Source organism: Anoplophora glabripennis, unplaced genomic scaffold (assembly GCF_000390285.2).
Source record: "Anoplophora glabripennis isolate ALB-LARVAE unplaced genomic scaffold, Agla_2.0 scaffold695, whole genome shotgun sequence".
NCBI lineage: Eukaryota > Metazoa > Arthropoda > Insecta > Coleoptera > Cerambycidae > Anoplophora > Anoplophora glabripennis.
In genome coordinates this window covers 215418-239433 of record NW_019416777.1, presented here as the reverse complement: position 1 = coordinate 239433, position 24016 = coordinate 215418, and the positions used below count along the sequence as shown (strand labels likewise).

General features: G+C 33.7%; 1 protein-coding gene across 1 annotated transcript; it reads left to right on the top strand.

Annotated features, from left to right (window-relative positions):
- Positions 1-1976: 1976 nt before the first annotated feature.
- On the top strand, positions 1977-22784 carry LOC108913487 (venom carboxylesterase-6-like). Its single transcript, XM_018719039.1, has 11 exons — positions 1977-2094; positions 2563-2703; positions 6108-6239; positions 11892-12045; positions 12099-12284; positions 15098-15297; positions 15411-15552; positions 18353-18522; positions 18582-18711; positions 22370-22508; positions 22559-22784. The coding sequence occupies exons 1-11, from the start codon at positions 2035-2037 to the stop codon at positions 22743-22745; spliced, it is 1641 nt and encodes a 546-aa protein (XP_018574555.1). The 5' UTR covers positions 1977-2034; the 3' UTR covers positions 22746-22784.
- The last annotated feature ends 1232 nt before the right edge of the window (positions 22785-24016 follow it).

The following is a 24016-nucleotide window of genomic DNA, read 5'->3' as shown; positions in this document are numbered from 1 at the left end:
TACACCATATCCTATAATTATTAAAACTTCAATACGCTCTGTTCACTTAAACGTGCAATTTTAGCGAGAAAATTATTCACACTAACAAAATGATTTTCAATGTTCGCTATCTAGAAAAAGTTTGGGTACATGATGTGGTATATGAATTTTATTTAGAATTTCGAGATGAATTGAAATATGGAATAATCTACAGGGTGTTCTATTAAAGAAAAATCAACTTTGTTTCGTCATGACTTGACTGATCCTGTACGCNAGTTTAATAGTTCAGGGTTGATAAGAATGCAAGAAACGAAAAAATATATTTTTTAATGAATGTTCTGGATATTCTAAATGTTATGAAAACAATAGTTACTCCAGATTAAAAAAAGAGAGGAAACAAGTTTTAATAAACAACAAATATTTTCTATGGAATTCTATTTTATAAGGTGCTCAAAGTGTTCACCATATACCTCCTGACAGTAATGAATTCGCTGAACAAAATTTTGTAGTGAATCTAAAAGGGTGTTGAGAGGAATAGTGGAAATTCCATGCCCATCCTTTCCTGCAACTCTTCGATATTTTACGGCCTATTTTTGTAGACTACATTTTTATGTAACCCCACAGAAAAAAGTTAAGCGAGGTCATATCGGGAGACCTAGCTGGTCATTCAAATGCCCTTCTGCGTCCAATCCATTTATCAGGAGAAGTTTCATCTAGGTATACCCGTACCACACGTCCAAAATGTAGAGGAGCCCCATTATGTTGAAACCCTATTTGTCCTGCCGGTAAATTGGGACTATTATTGTTCGGGAATAATCGTCTAAGCTCTGGAATAACATGTTCTTGCAAAAGTAATAGATATCGTTCAAAGGTCAAATAAGCGTTTATAAAATAGAGTCCTATATTGTGTCCACAAGTAATGCCACACCAAACATTTACTTTCTGTGTTCGTTGGGTGTGAACTTCCTTAATCCAATGTGGATTTTGGTCTGACCAATACCTACAGTTGTGTAAGCCTACATTCCCATTTAAACAAAATGTAGATTCGTCAGAAAACAATATGTGAGGGACAAAGTTGACATTTTTGTTTAATTTATCCATAATATCTGCGCAGAACTCGATTCTACGATCATAATCGTCTACACTCAATTCTTGTAACAAATACATTTTATATGGATGTAATTTTCCCCTTTTGTAAATTTTTTGAATGGAATATCGACTCGTATTATAATGACATGACATCCCAATAATCTTCTTCATTTGTAACGCTTACTGGTCTTCCACTTTTTTGTCGATCAAACAACCTCCAGTTTCATGAAAACGCTGCAATGTTTATAAAATGATTGATTTAGAAATACGTTCCGGATCGGGATGCAATTTATGAAAAATATCCACTACTTCGTTACAACTTCGTCTTCTATCACCATACCCTATGGTTATTAAAACTTCAATACGCTCTGTTCACTTAAACGTGCAATTTTAGCGAGAAAATTATTCACACTAACAAAATGATTTTCAATGTTCGCTATCTAGAAAAAGTTTGGGTACATGATGTGGTATATGAATTTTATTTAGAATTTCGAGATGAATTGAAATATGGAATAATCTACAGGGTGTTCCATTAAAGAAAAATCAACTTTGTTTCGTCATGACTTGACTGATCCTGTATACTTAATTTTTCTTTATTGCAATAGATTTTAGAAAACCCTAAAACGTTTGTGTCTTATGATTTTTCGATAGCTATCTTAGTTTAGGAGATAATTGATTATATTATTTAAATTACATATCAGCGACCCTGTATTGTATACACATATGTATATGAATAAAAACTAAAAAAAATTATAAGTACCTACTTAGGTACTATTATTGATAAGTTCTAGTAGAAAACTGCCTATCAGTGAAATATGTTCTTATCATTTTGAATTTCTTCTCAAGGGGTTTATCAAAATTATAATGGAAGAATTTAGAAAATACTTGAAATTATTATCTACTATAAATACTATATAACAGAACGAAACGTAACTGTTTGTATAATTAGTGTTCTTGGTTTAAATAATGATTTTAATTACATTTTGCAGCCTGTTTTTAATTATTAGTGGATCTTCTGCAATACCAGTAAGTATAAGAGACGTAGAGACATGTTTTTCTAAAAAATATTGCAGTTTATTTCAAACAGTGGATTCAAGAACGTTATGGCATAAATTAAAAATACAAGTACAGAAAATCTACAAATATTGGAATATCATAAATAATTTTTAAACAATTATTATCTAGTTCTGTGTTTTTCATATTTTTTAATCTTATAGGAAACATTAGATGTCTGTGGATATTATAAATCCCTCACTAAAGAAGTAAGCAACAAAAAATTTCTTTTGATATGTGAATTATTCGAAATCTTTTATATTAGTAATACAAACCATTTAAAGCGAATAACAATACAGAAAAATAAGTAACGTTACAAGGTATTTGCAAGTCATTTTAGATAATCAATTAATTGCATAAAATACCCATCCATCCTACATGTACCGTCCTCTGCGTATGTCTATAAAACTATAGCATCTGTAGGTAATAAAATTTGATCAGCTTGCAGAGGAGCCCATTGTGACTCTACCATATGGCCAAATACGCGGAAGGATAGCAGTAACTGAGAGTGATGGGGTAACATTTTATTCTTTTCAAGAAGTGCCATTTGCAGCGCCACCTGTTGGAAATCTAAGATTTCAGGTAAGGACTATCAGAAAGAATTAAATTTGTAGAGATAATAAAGAAATATAATAATAATTTAGCATATACCTACTTTATTAATAATTATTATATTCTCTAAGACTCAAAAAAGGTAACTACATATTTAGAAAAGGGTTTTACGTCTGCAAATTGCAAAATAATAGAGCGAAATACCAGATATAACCATCAAATATATAATATTATTTCTTTATTTATTTATTTTTGAATTACATATTAATGTGTGTGTTAATGAACTTATGTCAAATATTTTTGCCATATATCCGTTATGTTAAAATAAGGTAAATACACGGATTTGTGTTGAATAAAATATAATTTTAAAATCTGACATTCCTGAACATTGCAAGGAGCCACCTTTTAAGAACTGCTGATTTTCAAAGATATTCGACGTACCCACCATTTGCTTGCACACAAGCTTCAGCGCGACGTATCCAATTCGCTCGCACGCATTTCAACATTGCCATTTCCTCTCGAATCGTATTACAAGCTACGGCAATAGGATGTCGCAGTTGGCCGATGTCACTTCCGTGGAATACACAACACTTTTCACATATCCCCACAAAAAGAAGTCTAAAGGGGTGAGGTCCGGGACCAAAGGGACCATCTAACTAGACTGCCGCGGCCTATCCAGCGATCGGGAAAAGTAATGTTTAGAAAGTAGCGCACTCTCTAAAAAAAAGTGAGCGGGGTTCCGTCATTCAGTAACCACATATTTTGCTGAACATTTAATGGCACGTCTTCCAATAACTCCGGCAAGTGATTTTGCAAAAAATCTAGATATGAAGCACCGTCTAAGCGTCTAGGCAATTCAAAAGGTCCTATTAAAATGTCATTAACGACACCGGCCCGCATGTTCTCTGAAAACTGTTGCTAAAAGGCACCGCGACGTATTTCGTGTGGATTTTCGAGTCCAGTGGTGAGTGTTGTGGACGTTACGTACACCATTTCGACTGAAACATGCTCCATCTGTAACAAGTATTTGCGCTGTAAATTGAGGATTTCTTGTATGTTCCTGAAGCAAACTTCGCAAAAACCTCGACGTAGTGGAAAATCCTCCGGAGTAAGCGCTTGACCACGTTGAATATGAAATGGATTCAACTGAGCTTCTCGTAATGTCCGCCACACAGCAGGATGCGACATATTTACTTGCTGTGTGATATTTCTAGTGCCACCATGCGGATCTTCTTCGACGAGATCTAAAATCATCTCCTCCACATTTAAGATTCTTAGTGGTCGCCCTGGGCCACCTTTTGCAACCTCTACGCGGTTGTACTTCACCTGTGTCCAAAACTCTTTGCGCTACAGCAACAAATATTCGCGGTGCGGTGGCACGTCGTTCAGGATATCTTGCACGGTACACTTGACAAGCTCTGTTGGCATTTTCGTTTGCTTCGCCATAAATTATGACCATATCATAATATTCGCGATGGCTAAATAAATGCGTCATTGTCAAAAGAAAACTTGGAAATACGGCTAAATGTACTCTCGAAAAACAGCACAGCAATCACTACAACAGTGTATTACAAAGTGACTTTCGAATGCAGTCCAGCTTCATAAGAAACCTACAAACTCGTAAAAAGTGTTACAGAATTTTTTGTAAGTACTCGCCGCTATAAAATACATGTATTTCAGCAGTTCCAAAGCAATTTTAAACACATTTTTAATTAATTAACATTTTTCCCTATGACCTTATAAACTTCCGATGCAAGTTTGTGAAATCAGTTAACTCAGTGTTTGCTGCTTTTACACCCCTTTAAAGTTTTGACAAAAATTCATTAATACCCTGTATAATACGTATGTTTTACTTAAAATTGTAGAATTAACTGACGTACCTGTTCTAAATATGTAATTACCCCTATTAATTTAATTGGATAAATTGCTTCAATAACATTACTTATTTTTAAATATAGGTTTATTTAATTCAACTGAACAAATTTTTCAACTGCCACTAATCAACTACCATTATTTTCTTTATTCAAAATTTTCGAATTTAGATTCCCAGCATTAGAGTGGACCAAGTTTATTCAAGACTTGAGAGATAGAGTAATCTCTTAATATCTTGAACTGGAGCAAGAATTATTTATCAATTGATTATCAAGTATCGGTGCTGACAAAGCAACTAAACCAGAAACTTCAACCACCTTCGAATATATTCTGCTTGAAACTTGAAATTTATTCTCAATATAATTTTCAATACACGTTCTGAGATAGACTTCCAATCCTGATGTACTTTGGTGGAGGTAATGTCTGCCTTGGAATCAGTTAATATCAGTGAAGAAATCTGAATCTGCGGCCTGAATATTTCGCATGCAGCAATTTCAAATAATGTAGTTATTTATCTGCCATTTGATTGGCACTTTTTTAGTAAACTTAAGACGCAAAGAAGATTATTTTCGATGTAACAGGAATTTTAATGATAACCACATAGCTTTTGTCTTCAATATCTTATATTGCCATATTTAGTAGTAATTCTTTTCTGCAAGCCCGTGAATTCCTACTATTAAAATAAAGTGAAAAAAGTCATCATAATTAGAAACATTAATACGCCTTTATATAAATTAAAGGCATTTATCTTCATTAATGAGAGTCGTTGATCGAGTACTTCTTATATAAATGTTTCGATTTCATTTCATCAATATCTTAGACTTCTTTGGAACCAATTTACATTTCAAATAAGGTATCAGTTTTAAACACTTTTTATATTAATATTTTCTTTAACTTTTAATATACTCTTAAGATAGAGTAAATTCACCATAAGTACTAGTATTTTCTTTAACTTTCAATGCACATTTAACAGAGAAAATTCACCATAATGGTAGGTTTTCGGGATCTTTTATTTAAAATAATCCAGGATATTTTCTTAATTCTCTTTTCAGTAACTAAAATCTGATTGATACCTATTTCTATAAACAAAATTTATCATAAATATCAACATTTTTCCTTCCTTTCTCGTCAATTTTAATATGTCGAATCGGTTTTCTTAAAAACAAGATCCTTTCACATTCACGAGTAATTTTTTTTATTCTCTCGCGCTCATAAAAATCTCTACATTCAATACAAAAGCGATATTTCGCAACTTAGAATGAAAAAAAAATATTTCAGGTCAGATTAATAGCAAAATGTTTTCTACCTACTCAAATATTAGGACAAGCCAATAAAACAACTATCCCTTTCTTGTATTCATGTTCCGTACGTTTTTATGTTGTAGACCTTACAAAATTTTAATATTATGGTGGCCCTTTCTTTATATTTTTAGTCCTATACCTACTATTTTTATAGACTAATTTTTCCAGTTGATATTATCATAAATACAGCTTTTAATCCCATTTAAAATAATCCGCTTTATACATTCTTCTCTATTATGGGTATGTTCTATTTTTTTCCAGCCGCCACAACCAGTTCCGAGTTGGGAAGGAATCCTAGACACCCAAACCAACACGAAGATGTGCTATCAAGTAACGGCAAATTATCATTACGAAAATGAGGACTGCCTCTACTTAAATGTCTATTCACCAGTCGTAAGCATTATTGAATTTATAAATATAATTGCGTTTTACCGTTAATATCTACATATCCACATAAACGGCAAGAATTTGGTGAGCTGCGTTATAAAAAAATGTAAATAAATTTAAATTTAGTCATTTCTGTTTAGTTCATATTTACTTGCGAGTAGAGATATGATCTACTATCTTTCAACTCATTGAAGTACATGTTTTGAAATAAACAGTTGTGTAGGTAAGTACATGTTTTTGAAAAATTTGCATTTTCGTCACGCACGCTTATCTCGACACAGATTCTACTAAAAAAAGATTCCTATATTTAGCAGTGAAAATATTTGTAACATGATATACAAGGTGGTTTTTGTCTTACCTCAATATGAAACAGTAGAAGTATAATTATATTAATCAAAGATCTCTATTTAAAAATTTTAAACATTCATCATTTTCAGTAATCAACAATTGCGTGTTACTATCCCGAACAAGAACCAGAAAAGAACCTTGCCTTAGGTGCGCAGTCATTATAAACCAATAAGACGTCAATAAAAAAGAAAGATTTTTGATTTATGATGGGTACCTAATAGTTTTAAATGCTGGTATTCTATACGAGAAGACGAATTTGAAAATTACAATAAATGTTCAAAACTGTCTCCGTTTTGCTGGACACGGAATCGAGTCTTAACCTAATAATCATTGCCGGTGAATTGTTTTGAATGCAAGTTCAATTTTTTTTCGTAATTCTTCAATCGTCTGGATTTCTGCTTTGTACGCCAAAGATTTTATACACAGATAGAAATCCATTTTTATTATCATTATTTTGTACTAATTAACACGCATAAAAACGAAGAAGATTTACGAGTATACGACTGATATTTATTTATTTATTTATTTAGAAGTTACAATATCCAAAGGGACAAAGTCCGAATTGCAGGATAAGATATAACAAACAACATTAACTAAATTTTAAAAGAAAAAGACAAAGTAACATTAAATTTAAAAATTTAAACACTACATAAAATAAGCAATCAAAATATAAAACATAAAATATAAAATCCAGACAAAGAACTTAAGTTACAATAACAGACAAATAAAACAAATAAGCTAATACAAGATATGGATCACGTTTGCTAGACAAACAATTTTTCATACTTTTAGTAATTGGAAATCATTTGATATAGGGGAGATTCTATTAGTAAATTGGTACGAGGTGTGGGTAATTATAAAGCAGAGTGAAATCTAGAATTAAGTCTAGGAACATGATATAAAATTCTTAAGACTAACGAGACTGCATTTAAACTGTTATTTATGATTTTAAAAAAGAATATAATTGAAAACATAATTCGCCTACGACAGAAAAATAAAACAAGAAAGCAATAAATTTTGAGGTGTACCAAGAGGAGGATAACATCCATTACTAATAAAATGAATAGTCTTTAAAAATTTCCGTTGTACTTTCTCTAATTGAATATTATAAACATTATAAATGGGATTTCAACCAACCGATGCATATTCAAGTTTGCAGCGCACAAATGCCGCATACATTATATTTAGAACCTTTACGTTCTGAAAGTCCTTAGAATTACCCAAAATAAAGCCTAAATTCTTATAAGCAGATTTGGTTACTAAACTAATGTGCTCGTCAAACGATAATATAGTATCGAATGTAACACCAAGGTCAGTAAATTGCGTAACTCTATTTAAAAAAGATTCACCAATTTTATAATCAAAATCTAGATTAGTTTTGCGTCGACTGTAAGACATAATTTTACATTTACTTACATTCAAGGGTAGATTATTACATGAACACCATTGTGTAATCTGTCAAGATTATCTTGTAATCTAGTACAATCAGTAGAGGATTTAACTTCCAAGAACAACTTCAGGTCGTCCACATAGAGTAAATAGTTGTTGTCGTGGCGTTTTTTTGTTACGTTATTAATAATAATAATTAATAGTGGTGGTCCGATTGTTGCTTGTTGCCGTACTACTATTACTACTAGTACTACTACTAAAATAAGATTTAAATAGAGATAATAGAGCAGGGGATATACCATAGGATGAAATACAGTTGATTTTTATGTAGAATTTTACAAACCGCCCGAGAAATTTGTCTGATGCTAGTAGTTGGTTGTTCTTCGACAGTGTTGAGAATTTGTTCCTCAATTTGTTCCATACGATTTGGTCTAGCATGTCCGATATGTTTTCCATGATCTTGTAGCTGTTAGGGTAGCGCTTCGCATGGATCGAAATGGTTGTACAAAATTTTAAAAATGTATTTTTTAATGTTTTAAATTAAATAAAGGTTCGTTATTATTGTATATCTGAGTGACATTTTGGCAAAAATGTTTATCACAATTCACTAAAAAAGTCCAAAAGTTTGTCCAGAACAAGCTTACAATAACACTTAAATTAACACCAAACCGCCAAAAATCAAAATTTAGAATAATAGCGATTATTATTATTATTATTATTATTAACCGTTAAAGAGCGATTAGACCATTAGCAAGCACTTGATATACAGGGTGCTTCAGGATTAAGTCGACAAACTTTAAGGTGATATTCCTCATAAAAAAAAAAATTAGAAAAAAATGAAGTATAAACTTTTTTCCAGAGACGCTCCATTTTCGAAATACATATAGGGCGTTAAAGATTTTTTAAAAAATTCGAATTTTTTATATAACTTCTAAATGAAGAAGGCTATTTAAGCCAAATTTGGCATGGCACATCTTCTTATAAGATACAATTTTTTCATAGAAGTAGAAGTCCCTCAAGCAACCAGTGGCGGAGTTATGGGGACTAAGATTAGTTAAATTATAAAAAAAATTAATGCGGCCCTACTGAAAATAAAAAATTATACTGTTTTTAGATAGAACAGTTTGTTATTGACAAAAAGTATACATTCACTTTTTTTCCTAACTCTTAGATATATGTAGTTTCATGGCAAAATTGATTTTTCGGAAGGGTGCTTCTGGATTCTGTTGATAAACTTTAAAACGAACCTCAACAAAAATTTTCGAGTAGGCTGCTGTCAAGCAATGTTAATTTGACGTTAATGACGTTTGACGTAAATGTTATTTTGCGAATTGTTGCATAAATTATCCATTAGATAAAGCGTTCAAACTAATAATAAAAATAAGTTTAATAATGCCGTCCATATTTTCGTACAATGAATGGTCTTTGTATATGGTTTTTGTGATGGATATGCCACGGCGGTTCGCCGTGAGTATGCAGTAAGATTTCCTTATCGCAGACTACCAGCAAAGGAAACATTTTCAACGACATTCAGTCGTCTCAGACAAACTGGGTCTTTCGGTATTACAACTTATGCTGATGGACATTTTGCCCCACTTCAGGACGAAGTAAGATCGAATACTATTTTAAACCATTTCGATGAAAATCCATCCACGAGTGTCAGGAGATCTAGCTATTGGCTAGGTATTTCGTCAAGTTCCATTTGGAGGACTCTTCGGGCTGATGGACGCCATGCGTACCATATCCAGCGTGTGCAACATTTATTGTTTCAGGACATATGATGCAGGCGCGTGTTTTGTGACTGGATGTTAAACCAAGCAGATAATGATGATCAGTAATATAGACAGATGAGGCAACATTTACTCGAAGGGGAATTTTAAACCAAAGTATCAACCATATTGGTCCTACGAGAATCCACGGGCGGTAAGGGAACATTTCAGCATGAATTCCAATGTAACGTATGGTTGGATGTATTGGACAACATTATAGTTGGTCCCTATTTCCTTCCGCATCGGTCAAATGCTGACATGTTTACCGAGTTTCTTGGTAATGGTTTTCAAGATCTGTTAGAAGATGTTCCGCTTAATACTCGAATGAACAGTTGGTTCCAACTAGATGGTTGTCTTGCCCATATTTATAGAGGTCCTAGGAAGTGGTTAAACATTAATTATCCCAGGAGATGGATTGGTCGTGGAGGACCTGCAGTGTGGCCCGCACGTTCACCGGACTTGACACCGATGGATTATTTCGTTTTGTTAAACAAAAAGTCTACGAGGTGCCAGTTGATACCCTAGAAGATCTAAGACAGCAAATAGGCCAAGCGTGTCGAGAATTAACTGCAATTCAGTGTCGATCGGTCACTACCTCCATAATTAGAAGATGTCGTGATATTTTTTTAATCATTTAATTTTTTATTCACTTTTCGCTTTGTCTAGGTATAATATTAATTGGTAATTTTTTGGTTGTTTCAATTTACAAATAAATTTTACATGAAAATTTATGCCATCTTATTTTATTTAAAAGTACACAACACAAGTAAATGAAGTGACTACAAACCGCCTGAAAAAATTTAGTATTGCAAGGGTCGTTACGTTGTCGCATTACGACATAGTCACATTAGTTGACTTAAATATTTATATTGTTTTCATGAACATAATTTTTTTTTCTAAAAAAAACACCCTATATCTCAAAAACGAAGCATCTCCTAAATAATTTTAATACTATTGGTTAAATCCAAGGGAAGGGGAGACAAAAAGGCTTATTTGACTCGCACATACTCGAGACTAAGACCAATTTTAATAGGTACTACTCGTATATTTTTTTAGGTTTTATGAGGAACGTCTTCGCGACAGAATCCAGGAGCACCCTTCCGAAAAATCAATTTTGCCATGAAACAATAAGAGTTAGGAAAAAAGTGAATGTACACTTTTTGTCAATAACAAACTGCAGCATCATTTTTTATTTTCAGCAGGGCCGCAATAATTTTTTTATAATTTAATGAGACTGAGTCCCCATAACTCCGCCACTGGTTGCTTGCAGACTTCTACTTCTATGGAAAAATGGTATCATATAAGAAGATGTGTCATGCCAAATTTGGCTTAAATAGCCTTCTTCATTTAGAAGTTATTTAAAAAATTCTATTTTTTTTAAAAATCTTTAACGCCCTATATTTCGAAAATGAAGCGTCTCTGGAAAAAAATTTATACTTGATTGTTTTCTTATTTTTTTATGAGGAATATCTGCTTACTAACTCTACTTAACTCTGTATTTTGACATAGTAGTACGAATGTGTGATTAATAATTACAGAACTGATATCAGAAAACTTATCTGTTATAATAAAACTTTTAATAGAATGATTTTTTTGTAAATCACATCACTTTGGCATCAGCTAGGACGTCTTAAAATTAAAATCTCTCCTTCGAAAACGCTGTAATAACAATAATTATTTATTTTTACTCTAGACAGTATTTTTGTGTATAAGAATTGTTAAAACTTACATGGAAAATTATAATAAAAAACCACTTAAAGTATGAACAATTAAATTAAAAATAAATTTAATTATCATTTAAATCAAATTAATTTTTCGAGTCTTTATTTTACCAGGCATATGGTTATAAAATATAAACGTTTCCATTTTACAAATGAAATGAAAACAGCGATTAAGAAAAAATTCTCAAATGAAATTGATAATTTGACTAACTTTAATAAAATACAAAATCTAGTCATTATTGGCAAAAATTTGCAAATTTTTTCTGTTCATATTATGTGCTATTGATGGAACATAACTTAATTAAACTTGTCCTCTGATGAAGGTATCATTCACACTCTCCCAAAACTTATGAATGGTGAAAAGTTTGTATAGAATAAGTAAGACATTAATTATATGACAAAGAGGTATAAATTTCATTTATGACTTCCAGCCGCCTGGTTCCGAGTCCACTTTGCCCGTCTTAGTAAATATTTATGGTGGAACTTTCACCCACGGATCAGCCATGTACCAGTATGCCGGGCCTCAATCTTTCATGAGCAGGGGGGTAGTTTTGGTTACATTCAACTACCGCGTTGGACCCTTCGGTATAGTTTGATCTACTACGCCTAGATAACTTTTAAAATGATTTTCTTCTTAGGGTTCTTGTCTACGGAAGATACTGTAATTCCTGGAAACATGGGAGTGAAGGATCAGCAGTATGCTCTGAAATGGGTGCAGGAGAATATTCATCTTTTCGGTGGAGACCCTACCAAAGTGACTTTGATGGGTCAAAGTGCTGGAGCTTCTTCAGTAACATACCAAATTTTGAGCCCAGGATCAGCAGGTACAATCTCAGTTTCTTTAAATGTGGTAAATTGGTGCTACATCATGCATTCTTTTATACTACAACAATCTGCATTAAATTAGAGTTCTTCATCTAAGCCTTTAGCCTTCTAATTAAGCTTCAAAGGTCTGGAATCTGTTACAGAGAAAAAAGTGATGACATTACTCAGGGAGATCCCTCTAATATAGGCCAACGTTCTCCCAATACGGATTCTCTTATTGACGAGACGGTAGTGCATTCGTATAGAACATGTAGTACTGTCTCGTCATCCTGTCCACAACCCCTACAAAGAGGTGTTTCACATTTCCTCATGTTGTGAAGGTGCTTCCTTAGCCAGAAGTGTCCAGTTTAATTACCTGTCACTAGGCGAAAATTTTACCTAAACATGGCCAGGTATTTGTTGGCTGTATCCTTGCTGGGGTATTCTAACAACTCCTTAGCAAATTAACAGCTATTTGTATCATCCCACCGTTTCATAAACTCTTTGTGGGTATTTTCCTTAATAATGCCAATAAGTGCTGACAGCGGAAGCACACTGGAGGGACTGGGTCCAAAAATATTGAGACCTGATGAACTCTTGGCTAACTTGTCAGCTTCTTTATTGCCATTGAACTGCTCGTATTCCCTGACCCTGCATACAGATCTGCTGTAGGAAAATGAGGCCACGACCAGTGCCTGGTGGCATTCCCATGCTGACCTAGTCATTATCTTTTGATTACGTAAGCTCAGTAATGCTTGTCTACTATATGTGTAGATTCTGATGGTTTTACACGCAGTGTGCCTACGGGCGATTTCTTTAGCGGCTGTGGTTATACCTGCTTATTCCGTTTGTACCACGGTAGCATGCATATCCATTGCCCACTGATATCGGATATGCAAGGATCTAGAATAAATTCCACATCCTGCACCTTCCTTCCTTTTTGATCCGTCTGTGAAGACGTTGATTACATCTTCGCGAGCGGTCTCCTCCTGTTTTCTAATGAGTACGGTATAGGGTCTGTCGAACGCAAACCGAGGAGAAATACTGTCAGTGTCCACCTGCAGAAGGGGCATCTTCCTGACGACCTCATTCGATAGGCGACTCCTAACGTCTCCACATCCTACATCCTGTTTGAAACGTTCTTGAGGCGAAGCATGGTTGTCAAGACACTTCTCTTAGATAGATATCCAGAGGTGGCAGACACAGCGTTACCTCCATTGCTACGGTGGGTGTTGTTAGCATAGCTCCAGTTATGCTCAGATAGGCAATTTTGTGTACCTGGCTGAGTTTTGTTTAGCTTTCGTCTGCTGGACTTTCGGCCACCAGACGACAGCCCCGTAGGCTAACATTGGTCTCACAATGGCAGTGTATATCCACATAATCACTTTTGGTTTCATTCCCCAGGTTCTACCAACAGTTCTGCGGCACTGCTCATAGGATATGTACGCCTTTTTTAATCTTCTCTCAAAATTAACATTCCTTGTTAGTTTTGCGTCGACTGTTACCCCTACGTATTTCACATCAGCTGCAAAGCTTAGCGTAGTGTTTAGGAGAGTTGGTGCCTTTATTGGCACCTAGTTTTCTCTTCCTCGTGAAGAGAACGATTTCTATCTGAGGTTGACTGACAGAGCATGCCTCACACTACTTTGCACTTTGGCTGTTTGCATTCTTTGACAAAGAGTCCCTTCGACTTTTCTACTGATTAGCATAGTGAGGTCATCTGCATAAGCGATGGTATAGATGCTGATTTCCGAGTTGAGGTGGATAGGAGACTGTCTAGAACTAGGTTCCATAGCAGTGGTGATAAAATACCTCCCTACGGGCAACCCCTTGCAACAATTCCTTTCGCGGAGGCATCCACCACACTGATTTGTATAGCTCTTTTGGTGAGCATATTCGATATTCATCTACAGATGGTAAGAAAAACTCCTCTCTCCAGAAGAGCTGAGTTAATTTTTGAGATGGTCGTTTTGTCAAACGCCCCTTCTATAGCAATGAATACCCCCAGGGTGGACCCTTATTGTCCAAGGATGTCTCGATCCTGCTCACCACCTGGTGAAGGGCAGTGTCGGTTGATCGCCTTGGAGTGTATGCACGTTGGTTAGGGTGTGGCTGTCTATCTAGTAGCACACTATCCCTTATATATCGCTCACACAGCTTTTCCATCGTTTTCAACAGAAACGAGGTCAGGCTGATGGGTCGATACGCCTTTGGGAAGGTGTAATCCAACCTGCCTGTTTTGGGAATGCTGTGAAAGCTTCACAGGTATTCAGATAGTATTCCACCAGACCAATGTTACTCAGATGTTTCCTGAGCCTGTAATGTTTGTTTAACACTTTTAGTGATATCTTTATTAATCTGCTGTGTTGGTTCAGTCTTAATAAGCAATGCCGCAGAAAGGTCCATTGCCCTGACAAATTGTGGATGAGCTTGCTGAGACTAACTCATCAATGTTCTTATGACTTTGATAACCCACATATCATAATACCCGAACTAAAGGTCACATCGTTTGACTTTTTAGCCTTACCAATCTTTCGAACAATTATATGCCTTCCTAGATTTGATTTAATATGTGCTGATTGCCTTTAAGGCTCCCTGATGAGATTAAAATCAATTCGTTGTTTTTTTAGGTTTATTTTTGTTAACTCTTTATGTCAACACTGTGGCACATATGGGTCAGCGATATTGTATATAATATATAATTTAACCTATTAAATAATTAAACCTTCATTTTATCACAGATAATCTTGTTCATGAACATGGATTCTTTCAAATGTTCTATTGCCCATCTTTGGAAGAAGATAACATAATAGTATCTACTTTAAAATTCCAGGGCTCTTTAGAGCAGCTATTGCAGAAAGTGGATCCGCCTTGTGTCCCTGGTCCCATCAAAGACATGCTCTGGACAGTGCCTACAAAGTAGCAGCTTACATAGATTCAAGCTTTGACACAACTAGTTCAACGCAGCAACTTGCAGATTTCTTAATAAGCGCAGACGCTAGTGCCATTGATGCTGCCAGCGAAAAGTATCAGGTAACTACAAAAACACGAGTAGTGTTCATTGAGTTGATTGAAAATATTAAATTTGCTCTTATTTTTATATAATACTTTCTTCTTTAAGATCATTGTGGTATTATCTGTGGTAGGTATGGGCACCAGTGGTTGAACCCGAACATGATGGCGCCTTCATCACTGATTCGATGTATGAGCTGGTTAAAAACGGACAGATTAACAAAGTGCCTCTGATAATTGGCATGAATTCAGAGGAATATATTGCGAAAGCTGCAGGTAGGTAACTAGTTCAATTACATGTATCAGTATCATTACTATTCCATCGCAATGCCATTGTTTGAGATCTAAAATTGGAAACAAAAGCAAAACGTACGTCTTTCGACAGAGAGTTACGTTTTGCAAGAAATCATATTCAAAATGTTTTTTTATTTTCATTCCTGTGTTAGAGCTAGATAAATTCATTTGCAGGACAACTTTGTACAAAAAATTATGTATTAGTTTAGTAAAACGTGAACTAACGATAATATTGGTATTTTTTCAATCGCAGATTTTTTCGCTCTTCATTACAAACTTGCTAAGAATACAGGGTGTTTCTAAAATAGGGTTCCAAACTTCTGCTGCGTTTATAACTCTTTAAAATAAGCCAAGAAGTTCCTATTAACATGTGCCCTAAAACGCACCCTTAGGAAGTTATATGCCCTTAAAAGGGCTCAAACAAAACTGTTTTTTTTTATTGACGGTGGCAAATAAATAGAAAAAAATTTTTGCGTCTTACATAACTTTTTACATTAAATAACATGGGCTACTCCGTTTTTCGACATGCAAATCATATGCGTCCCATTTAGGTTAGTGAAGGGGGTTTTCGGCCCGTAATTTTTTTTATTTCAATTTTCAAAATCTTAACAATTTTACGTAAAAAATATTATCTTTGTCCAAATCGATATTTCCAATGGTTTTCGAGTAAATTGAGTTTGAAAATTACTCTGCTCTTTAAGTTATTAGGCCAAAAATTACAAAAATCTGTTTACCATGGCAAATAAAAGACTGACGTTGCCACAACGCTTAACAATTTAAGTTATTGATAAACTGTCAATTGAGCTTTGCAGTGTTTAATTAGTAAAAGTGGTGAGTGGAAAATTTAAGTATACAACATTATTGCAACTCATAAAATGGAGTCATATTCAAACACGGAAATGGCAGATATGCACTTTATGTACGGCCGTGCGGCTGGAAATGCATCAGAAGCGAGGCGTCTGTATGCGGCAGCATACCCGAATAGAAGACTTCCTTCTCGACAGGTATTTCAGAGGATCCATCAACGTTTAAGAGAAAATGGTTCGTTCCAACCAAGAGTAAATGATCGTGGCAGAGACAGATTTGTAAGAACACCGGTGATGGAAGAAAATGTATTGAGAGCTGTGCAGGACAATCCAAGGGTTAGTGTAAGAAGTGTCGCACGTATGCATAACATAAGTTTTTCCGTAGTTTGGCGAATTCTTTGCGAACAACTACTTCATCCTTTTCATATCCAGCGTGTTCAAGCTTTAAATCCGAATGACTACGAACCACGTCGGCAGTTCTGCCAATGGTTTTTGCGAAAATCGAGGCGGATTCCGAATTTTGCATCTCTTATTTTCTCAATACATTTTCTTCCATCACCGGTGTTCTTACAAATCTGTCTCTGCCACGATCATTTACTCTTGGTTGGAACGAACCATTTTCTCTTAAACGTTGATGGATCCTCTGAAATACCTGTCGAGAAGGAAGTCTTCTATTCGGGTATGCTGCCGCATACAGACGCCTCGCTTCTGATGCATTTCCAGCCGCACGGCCGTACATAAAGTGCATATCTGCCATTTCCGTGTTTGAATATGACTCCATTTTATGAGTTGCAATAATGTTGTATACTTAAATTTTCCACTCACCACTTTTACTAATTAAACACTGCAAAGCTCAATTGACAGTTTATCAATAACTTAAATTGTTAAGCGTTGTGGCAACGTCAGTCTTTTATTTGCCATGGTAAACAGATTTTTGTAATTTTTGGCCTAATAACTTAAAGAGCAGAGTAATTTTCAAACTCAATTTACTCGAAAACCATTGGAAATATCGATTTGGACAAAGATAATATTTTTTACGTAAAATTGTTAAGATTTTATAAATCTGTAGAGAAAATTGTAAAAAAATTGAAATAAAAAAAATTACGGGCCGAAAACCCCCTTCACCAACCTAAATGGGACGCATATGATTTGCATGTCGAAAAACGGAGTAGCCCATGTTATTTAACGTAAAAAGTTATGTAAGACCCATAAATTTTTTTCTATTTATTTGCGACCGTTTTGTCAATAACAGAAAAAAAAAAGTTTTGTTTGAGCCCTTTTAAGGGCATATAACTTCCTAAGGGTGCGTTTTAGGGCACATGTTAATAGGAACTTTTTGGCTTATTTTAATGAGTTATAAACGCAGCAGAAGTTTGGGACCCTATTTTAGAAACACCCTATATAATCGTATATTAATACCTGTATAAAGAAAATATGTAATTCAAAATATAAAACATCTCTTGTTTAAATGAAATATCAGTTACATTACATCAAACGATGTTTAAAAAATAAGGTGAACAAAAATTAACATTCTTCAAATCATTTCACAATGCAAATAAGATTAACATAATTTTTAATTTAATAACATTAGTTACAAAAGCTTCTATTCTAGTTGCACAACAGGATGGTAATATATAGATACAGTTTAGGAATCGAAAAATTCCGCTTTACCTTCAAATATATCATTAACACTCAATACTTCTGAATATGTAATTAATGAGGTATTTTTGTCCGCATTGGGCTTGACCTCTGACTCGTTTAAAGTATTAACTAATCTTAATTGCAAAATATGTAACAGAAAAATATTTTAAGGACATTTATGTAAATAAAGGAGGTTTTTAAGAATATTTGGAAGTTAATAAAAAAATTGCAAATAGATTTTGTATTTCAAAATATTTATTTAATTAAACAAGACATTATATTTATAAATTCATCTTTTTAAAGCTTATTTCTAAGTGTCCTAATGCAAATTTTAGATTTGGATTCATTCAAAGTGTCAATGGCAGCTACTGACAAGTATCCACAAAAAATAATCAGCGAAAATATGAACATAGTAGACGACCAAACAAAAATTGAAGCAGGAGAGGCAGTAAGAAAAATATATACATCTGGATTGTTCCAAGATGATCTAGCTTCTGCTATTAGGGTTTGTATAAATGTACACATTATAGTAGATGTCACCTCCATGATTATTTAATTTTTCAGTATCTGAGTGATAATACTTTCAATAAAGGGGTCATAAGATACGCCGAGTTTCAGTCCCAATATACCGATGTTTACTTTTATCAGTTCTCTTATCATGGACTATTGGGAAGAAACAACGTTTCAATGGAGGGTAAGTAATACAAATAACTAAAAAGGTAGACATAATCTTAAACATCTGATCTGTACCCAAAACTCAGAAATAGCCAGCACAGTATAACTAAACAGTACTGGTTACAATGTGGAGAACATTACGTAGGGCGAGAAGGGATCTGCATTGACGGTTGGTAGACGAAGAAATAAACTACTAGACTACAAGCCCATCGGAAATTTTCAAGGGGTCATTTGACCCAGCATGAATTACTTATAAATTAATACTACCACATATAACAATAACTTTAGAAACTATGCCGTCAATTCTTGTTGGTACAGGTGAGTATAGTCTTTCCGATGTCAATTGAAAAATTAAGACGTTGACGGTATGTACCAGGTTCGGTCGCTGATGCAGCAACCCGGCATTGAAATATTTGAAGAACTTGTTTCCATATTTATTTAACCGTACCCATAAACAGGCCTGGTCGAACTACACGTGGAGGTGGTAGAAATGTATACGTCCAGTTGAAGAATGCGAGCGCGGGCAAATGAAATCTAACACAGCTGCATTGGGCTACTGGGCAATAAATCTCAGCTTTTGACAAGTGCTTGACAAATTGCCCAGCAGTGCAGTGCAGCAATTCGGAATTTGGTATGATTTAGGTAATTTTAATTTTTTTATATTCATCTTCTATTATTCGTTTATATTAGAATTGCGAAAGGGAGAAATAATATTATTACAACATGGCATTTTGGAGACATTTTGAAATGGAACAAAACGAAATGTATCATCAATATAATAAAATTGTTTGAGGACATAAATAATTAAAATATGTTATTGGTCAAATGAACATATAATAGAAATTTTCTACACATTATATACAAATTATTATAATTCTTTACCTTTAGCAGAAAATTTTTTTAGGGACGCCTATGAAACTCATTAAATTTTATTGCCATGCGTTTCTTGCATGTTCATGTTCAACTGACTTCGGAAAGACTATACACAGGTAACTATACCTGTCCACCAGGAGGGGGGGGTTCGGCAAAACATTTTTGTACGGGATTTCTAAAGTACATAGATTATAAAAAAAAGCCAGGAAAATTTTTGATTTTCCGAAAATTTTAGCCCAGGTTTTGGTGATTTATTACAGATTTATACTGCAAGTTTCGGATCGATACATAGATAAATGTTTAAGCAACGCCGTACGTACTTGCTGATAGGTACAGGGGTTAGGAATACAGGGTGCAACCCTCTATTTGTAAGTAACCTATGGGGGGTGATGAACCAACATCTAATTTTAATTAGATTTTATAAAATAATGACATTTTTGGCCATGCCGTACATTTTTCATTAAACATGTGCTTACTATAGGAAAATTTATTTCCCTCTGAAAAGTAGGATTTCACGGTGAAAAATTTTTGTACAGCATTAATATATTTCGTTAATACTGACAACAATAATCAACAAAAACAAAATGCCGTAATACACATTGAAATACACTTTTGCAAATAAGTATTACCTGCAAGAATTGATCTAATTTTTACTACTATTTTCTCCTTAATACAAATTATTTACTACTGTACGGCCTTTCTATAATAAGATTTACAATATCATATAGAAATATTTTTCAATAATGCCGTACATATTTGTCGATACAGGAGTGAGAAATCCCGGATGCAAACCTCTATTCTGACCCTTATAGTTTCCGATAATTGAAAAATGGTCGGCATTGTTGCCAAAACATTATTTAAGATGTAAAATAATTTTTAAGTAATATGCCGTTAAACACATAGATATAAAAATTTTAATTTTATAAATTTGAAAAGCTTACATATTAATTTTTTTTCACAACAATCTTAAAATTGTTTTTGTAACAAATGCACTTTTAAATTATTTTTACTAATTTTAAACATATATTGTATGCCAAAGGCTTCATCACAATTTTTGCTTAATTAAATTGTTCAAACAATTATTGTAACAGAAGTTGCAAATATGCAAATGCGAGGGTACTGTTACTTCAAAACATATATTATATCATTTGAAATGTAAGTATTTATATAGGAATTCTCATGAATATTGAGTTGAAATTAATTGTTTATTATTATATTTATTTAAAAATAATACTTTCTTGCACGTCATCAAATTTCTAAATTTCTCAAAGTATTTTCTCGATTCTCTATACACAATTCTTTTTAATCTTAAAGACAATGCCATCATAATTTCTATGATATAAACTAAATTTCTCTTGAAATTAGGATAAAACTCATTTTGGACTTATACAGTTTCGGAGAATTGTTCCTACAAATATACAATAGTAAAAATTTAATGAAAAATATTATCAGCTATGTAAGATCCACTAGTTAAAAATGTACCACATTGTTTTTTTTATTTTTTTACTTATTAAAAGTCAATTACAGCCATAATATTTTGAATGTAACATTATTAGTTTATAACAAGGAATTTTCAAAATATTTTAAATTTTCAAAATTTATTTATTTGTTTTTCTTAATTTGTATTTGTAATTTGTAATTGTTATATTTTATCAAAAAAGTGGTTGCTGTACAGGAATTAATAATTTTATCGAAAAAAAATAAAATTCAATTCCAAATTACAAGTAATTGTTTATAAACTTTTGCATTAACCATAATTTTCAGACGGCAGACTGCTAAGAATTATTTGGAGAGTTAAATTGTGCCCTGCATTTCTAACCCCTGTATCAGCAGATACGTACGGCGTCACTAAAAAAAGTTATCTACGTAACTTGCAGTATAAATGCCGTAAATCACCAAAAACCGGGCCAAAATTTTCAGAAAATCAAAAATTTTGCTGTCTTCCGGTATTGCTATTTTTGTACGGCATTAGTTCGAGGTTAATTTTTTTTGTATAACCTATATACTTTAGAAATGCCGTACAAAAATGTTTTGCATGTACAATATCACTGCAAAAGCTGCAAATATACCCCTGCGGCACTACTGCTTATACCAATTACAGGCTTATAATGCACCTCCTTAGCCTTAGTAGGAATCTTTGACCTGGCCTTATTGTTCTCAGCATAGACTCTGTGGGGGCAAAACCACTACACCTGCCTTAGTTGATGATATTAATTCTTGTTGTCGATTTTAAGGACTTTACAGATGGCACCATTCCTCAAACAAAGGCAGTTTTCTGAGACGTTCTGTAGTGGTGACTGGTGTTCTTCCCTCAAATGTGCGATACAACCCGATTAAATGTAAAAAACACTAATAACAATAACACTCAATTGTTATAGTTATATCCACACTAAACTAATACCGAAATGTAAGAGAAATAGATGCGCAAGGGTGACAGTTAGGAAATAACTAATTTTAAGCAAGCAGTATTGTACTGTAGAAACAAAAAACAGCCAACATAACAATCATACAATCAGTGTTCTTCTTTCACCTTCATGGCTTCTTCACCGATTGCAATCTGTTATTTTGGCAGAAAAATAGTAACAGTCGACAAAAGCAAAGTCATGTATCTATACCGGACTAAACGAAGTTTGTGGTACCCGTTGCTATTAAAAAAACATTTTTTGCTATCACTTTAGATCACTTTTAATAAGACAATTTTTCACAACGATTTCTTTTTTCATGGGTTATTTCCTTTTAAAAATAAATTACCTATACCGCTACTTAACTCCCTTTTGTTCTTATACTTACTGTTTCTATTTTAGGACTTGAAGGTAGAGTCCAACATGGGGAAGATTCCAGATACCTTTGGACTGCTGCTCTAGATATAAGCTCATACCCAGAGTCAGATCGCAAAACAGCCAACCGATATATGACTTTATTCACCGATTTTGCCAAATATTTGTAAGTCATTCAAAGTATGTATAAAAAATTATTTTGACAGTTTTTTTTAGGAACCCCACACCTGAAAAAAAGGAACTATTCGATAACTTGCAATGGCCCACTGTTTCTTCAGACAATTTCTATTATTTAGATATTGACGAGAACTTGGAAATAAAAGTTAACCCTAGAGAATCATCGTACCAGAAATGGATTCAAGTCTACGAACAATACGGTGTTCAACCTTTCTATACGTTTTAACTTTTCAAAGATTAAATGAATAAATAGTTACTATATGCACATGTACTTTTCTTTAACTTACACAAATTCAAAGCGAACAATAGTAGAAATTCGTTAATTAACTGCAGCTTCTCAGATGAAATCGCTAACGAGTAGGACATCCGCTACATCTGCTTACTGTTACAAAAAATGTATGCTCACTGACAGCATGGAATATTTGTGTGGTTCCTGTAAAAAAGTTAATTATAATTGCTATATCTCCTCAAATTTATTACGTTTTAAATATCTAGATTTTATTAATTAATTTTTCTACATACAAATAAGGGTAAGCGATACATGATAAAAAGTGGTTAAAAAAATATATATTGATTCGTCTAGAAATTCTATACTGAACCCGATAAATTATTTAATAATCACATAGTGTACGGTAGCCCAAACTAAATTTCTGACATATCTAAAGTGGTGAACCCACTGCAGGATTTGATCTATAATCCAGACAGTTCAAAGAATGGTTCGTCTGCGATTCCAGCATCTAGCATTCCCAAGGAACTACACAGAGACTTTATTTCGAGTGATTGAAGAATACCCCAGCTTAATTGCCTTTCAAAGGTCCACAACGCTGAAGATTTTATCAGCAAAATTAATGGAATTCAACTAGATCCATCTGATATCTAGTCATCGTTGTTCAAAAATTCCAGTTACAGAAGCTTTGGAGGAACTTTATTGAAAGTTCAACGCAAAAGATAAGAATGAGAATTTAGTGGACTTGACAAAAATAAGAACCAGATGGACCTTCTCTGTTATGAACAAACTGAAGAATCAACTGTGTAAATATCTGCGATTCTTGCAAACAAGCCGAAGTGTTACTCAAGTTATGTTGATACATTTTTCATTTCAACATACCAGGATTTTTGGAACACATTAATTGAGTTTATTTGGAAGTCAGCTTCACAATAGAGTTACATTCCTAAATATCCTAGACCACAGTATTTACAGACAACCAAGCCATATGATATCTGAAAGCTTAATCTCACCATCATCCGGTCCAGAAAAAAGGGATCGTTAACACAAGTAAATCAAGCACGCAATTCGGCGTACTTGAACGAGGAATTGATACACCAGTAAAAAACAAAAACCTATTTTCTTTTCTTTTGGTTTATTAGCACATACCATAAAGCCGACATCACACTAAAGTTGATTAAAACTTGATTTTCAGTGCAAAGGAGAAATTGTTGAAAAAAAAGCTATGACTTTTTACAAATTAACTAACTATGATCCACACTAGGCACAGA

Coding starts and splice junctions, on each gene's coding strand:
- LOC108913487 (XM_018719039.1), top strand. CDS start 2,035: ATGATTTTAATTACATTTTGCAGCCTGTTTTTAATTATTAGTGGATCT. Junction 12,285..15,097: donor TTTGAGCCCAGGATCAGCAG/GTACAATCTCAG, acceptor TTAAAATTCCAG/GGCTCTTTAGAGCAGCTATT. Junction 18,523..18,581: donor ATCTAGCTTCTGCTATTAGG/GTTTGTATAAAT, acceptor TTAATTTTTCAG/TATCTGAGTGATAATACTTT.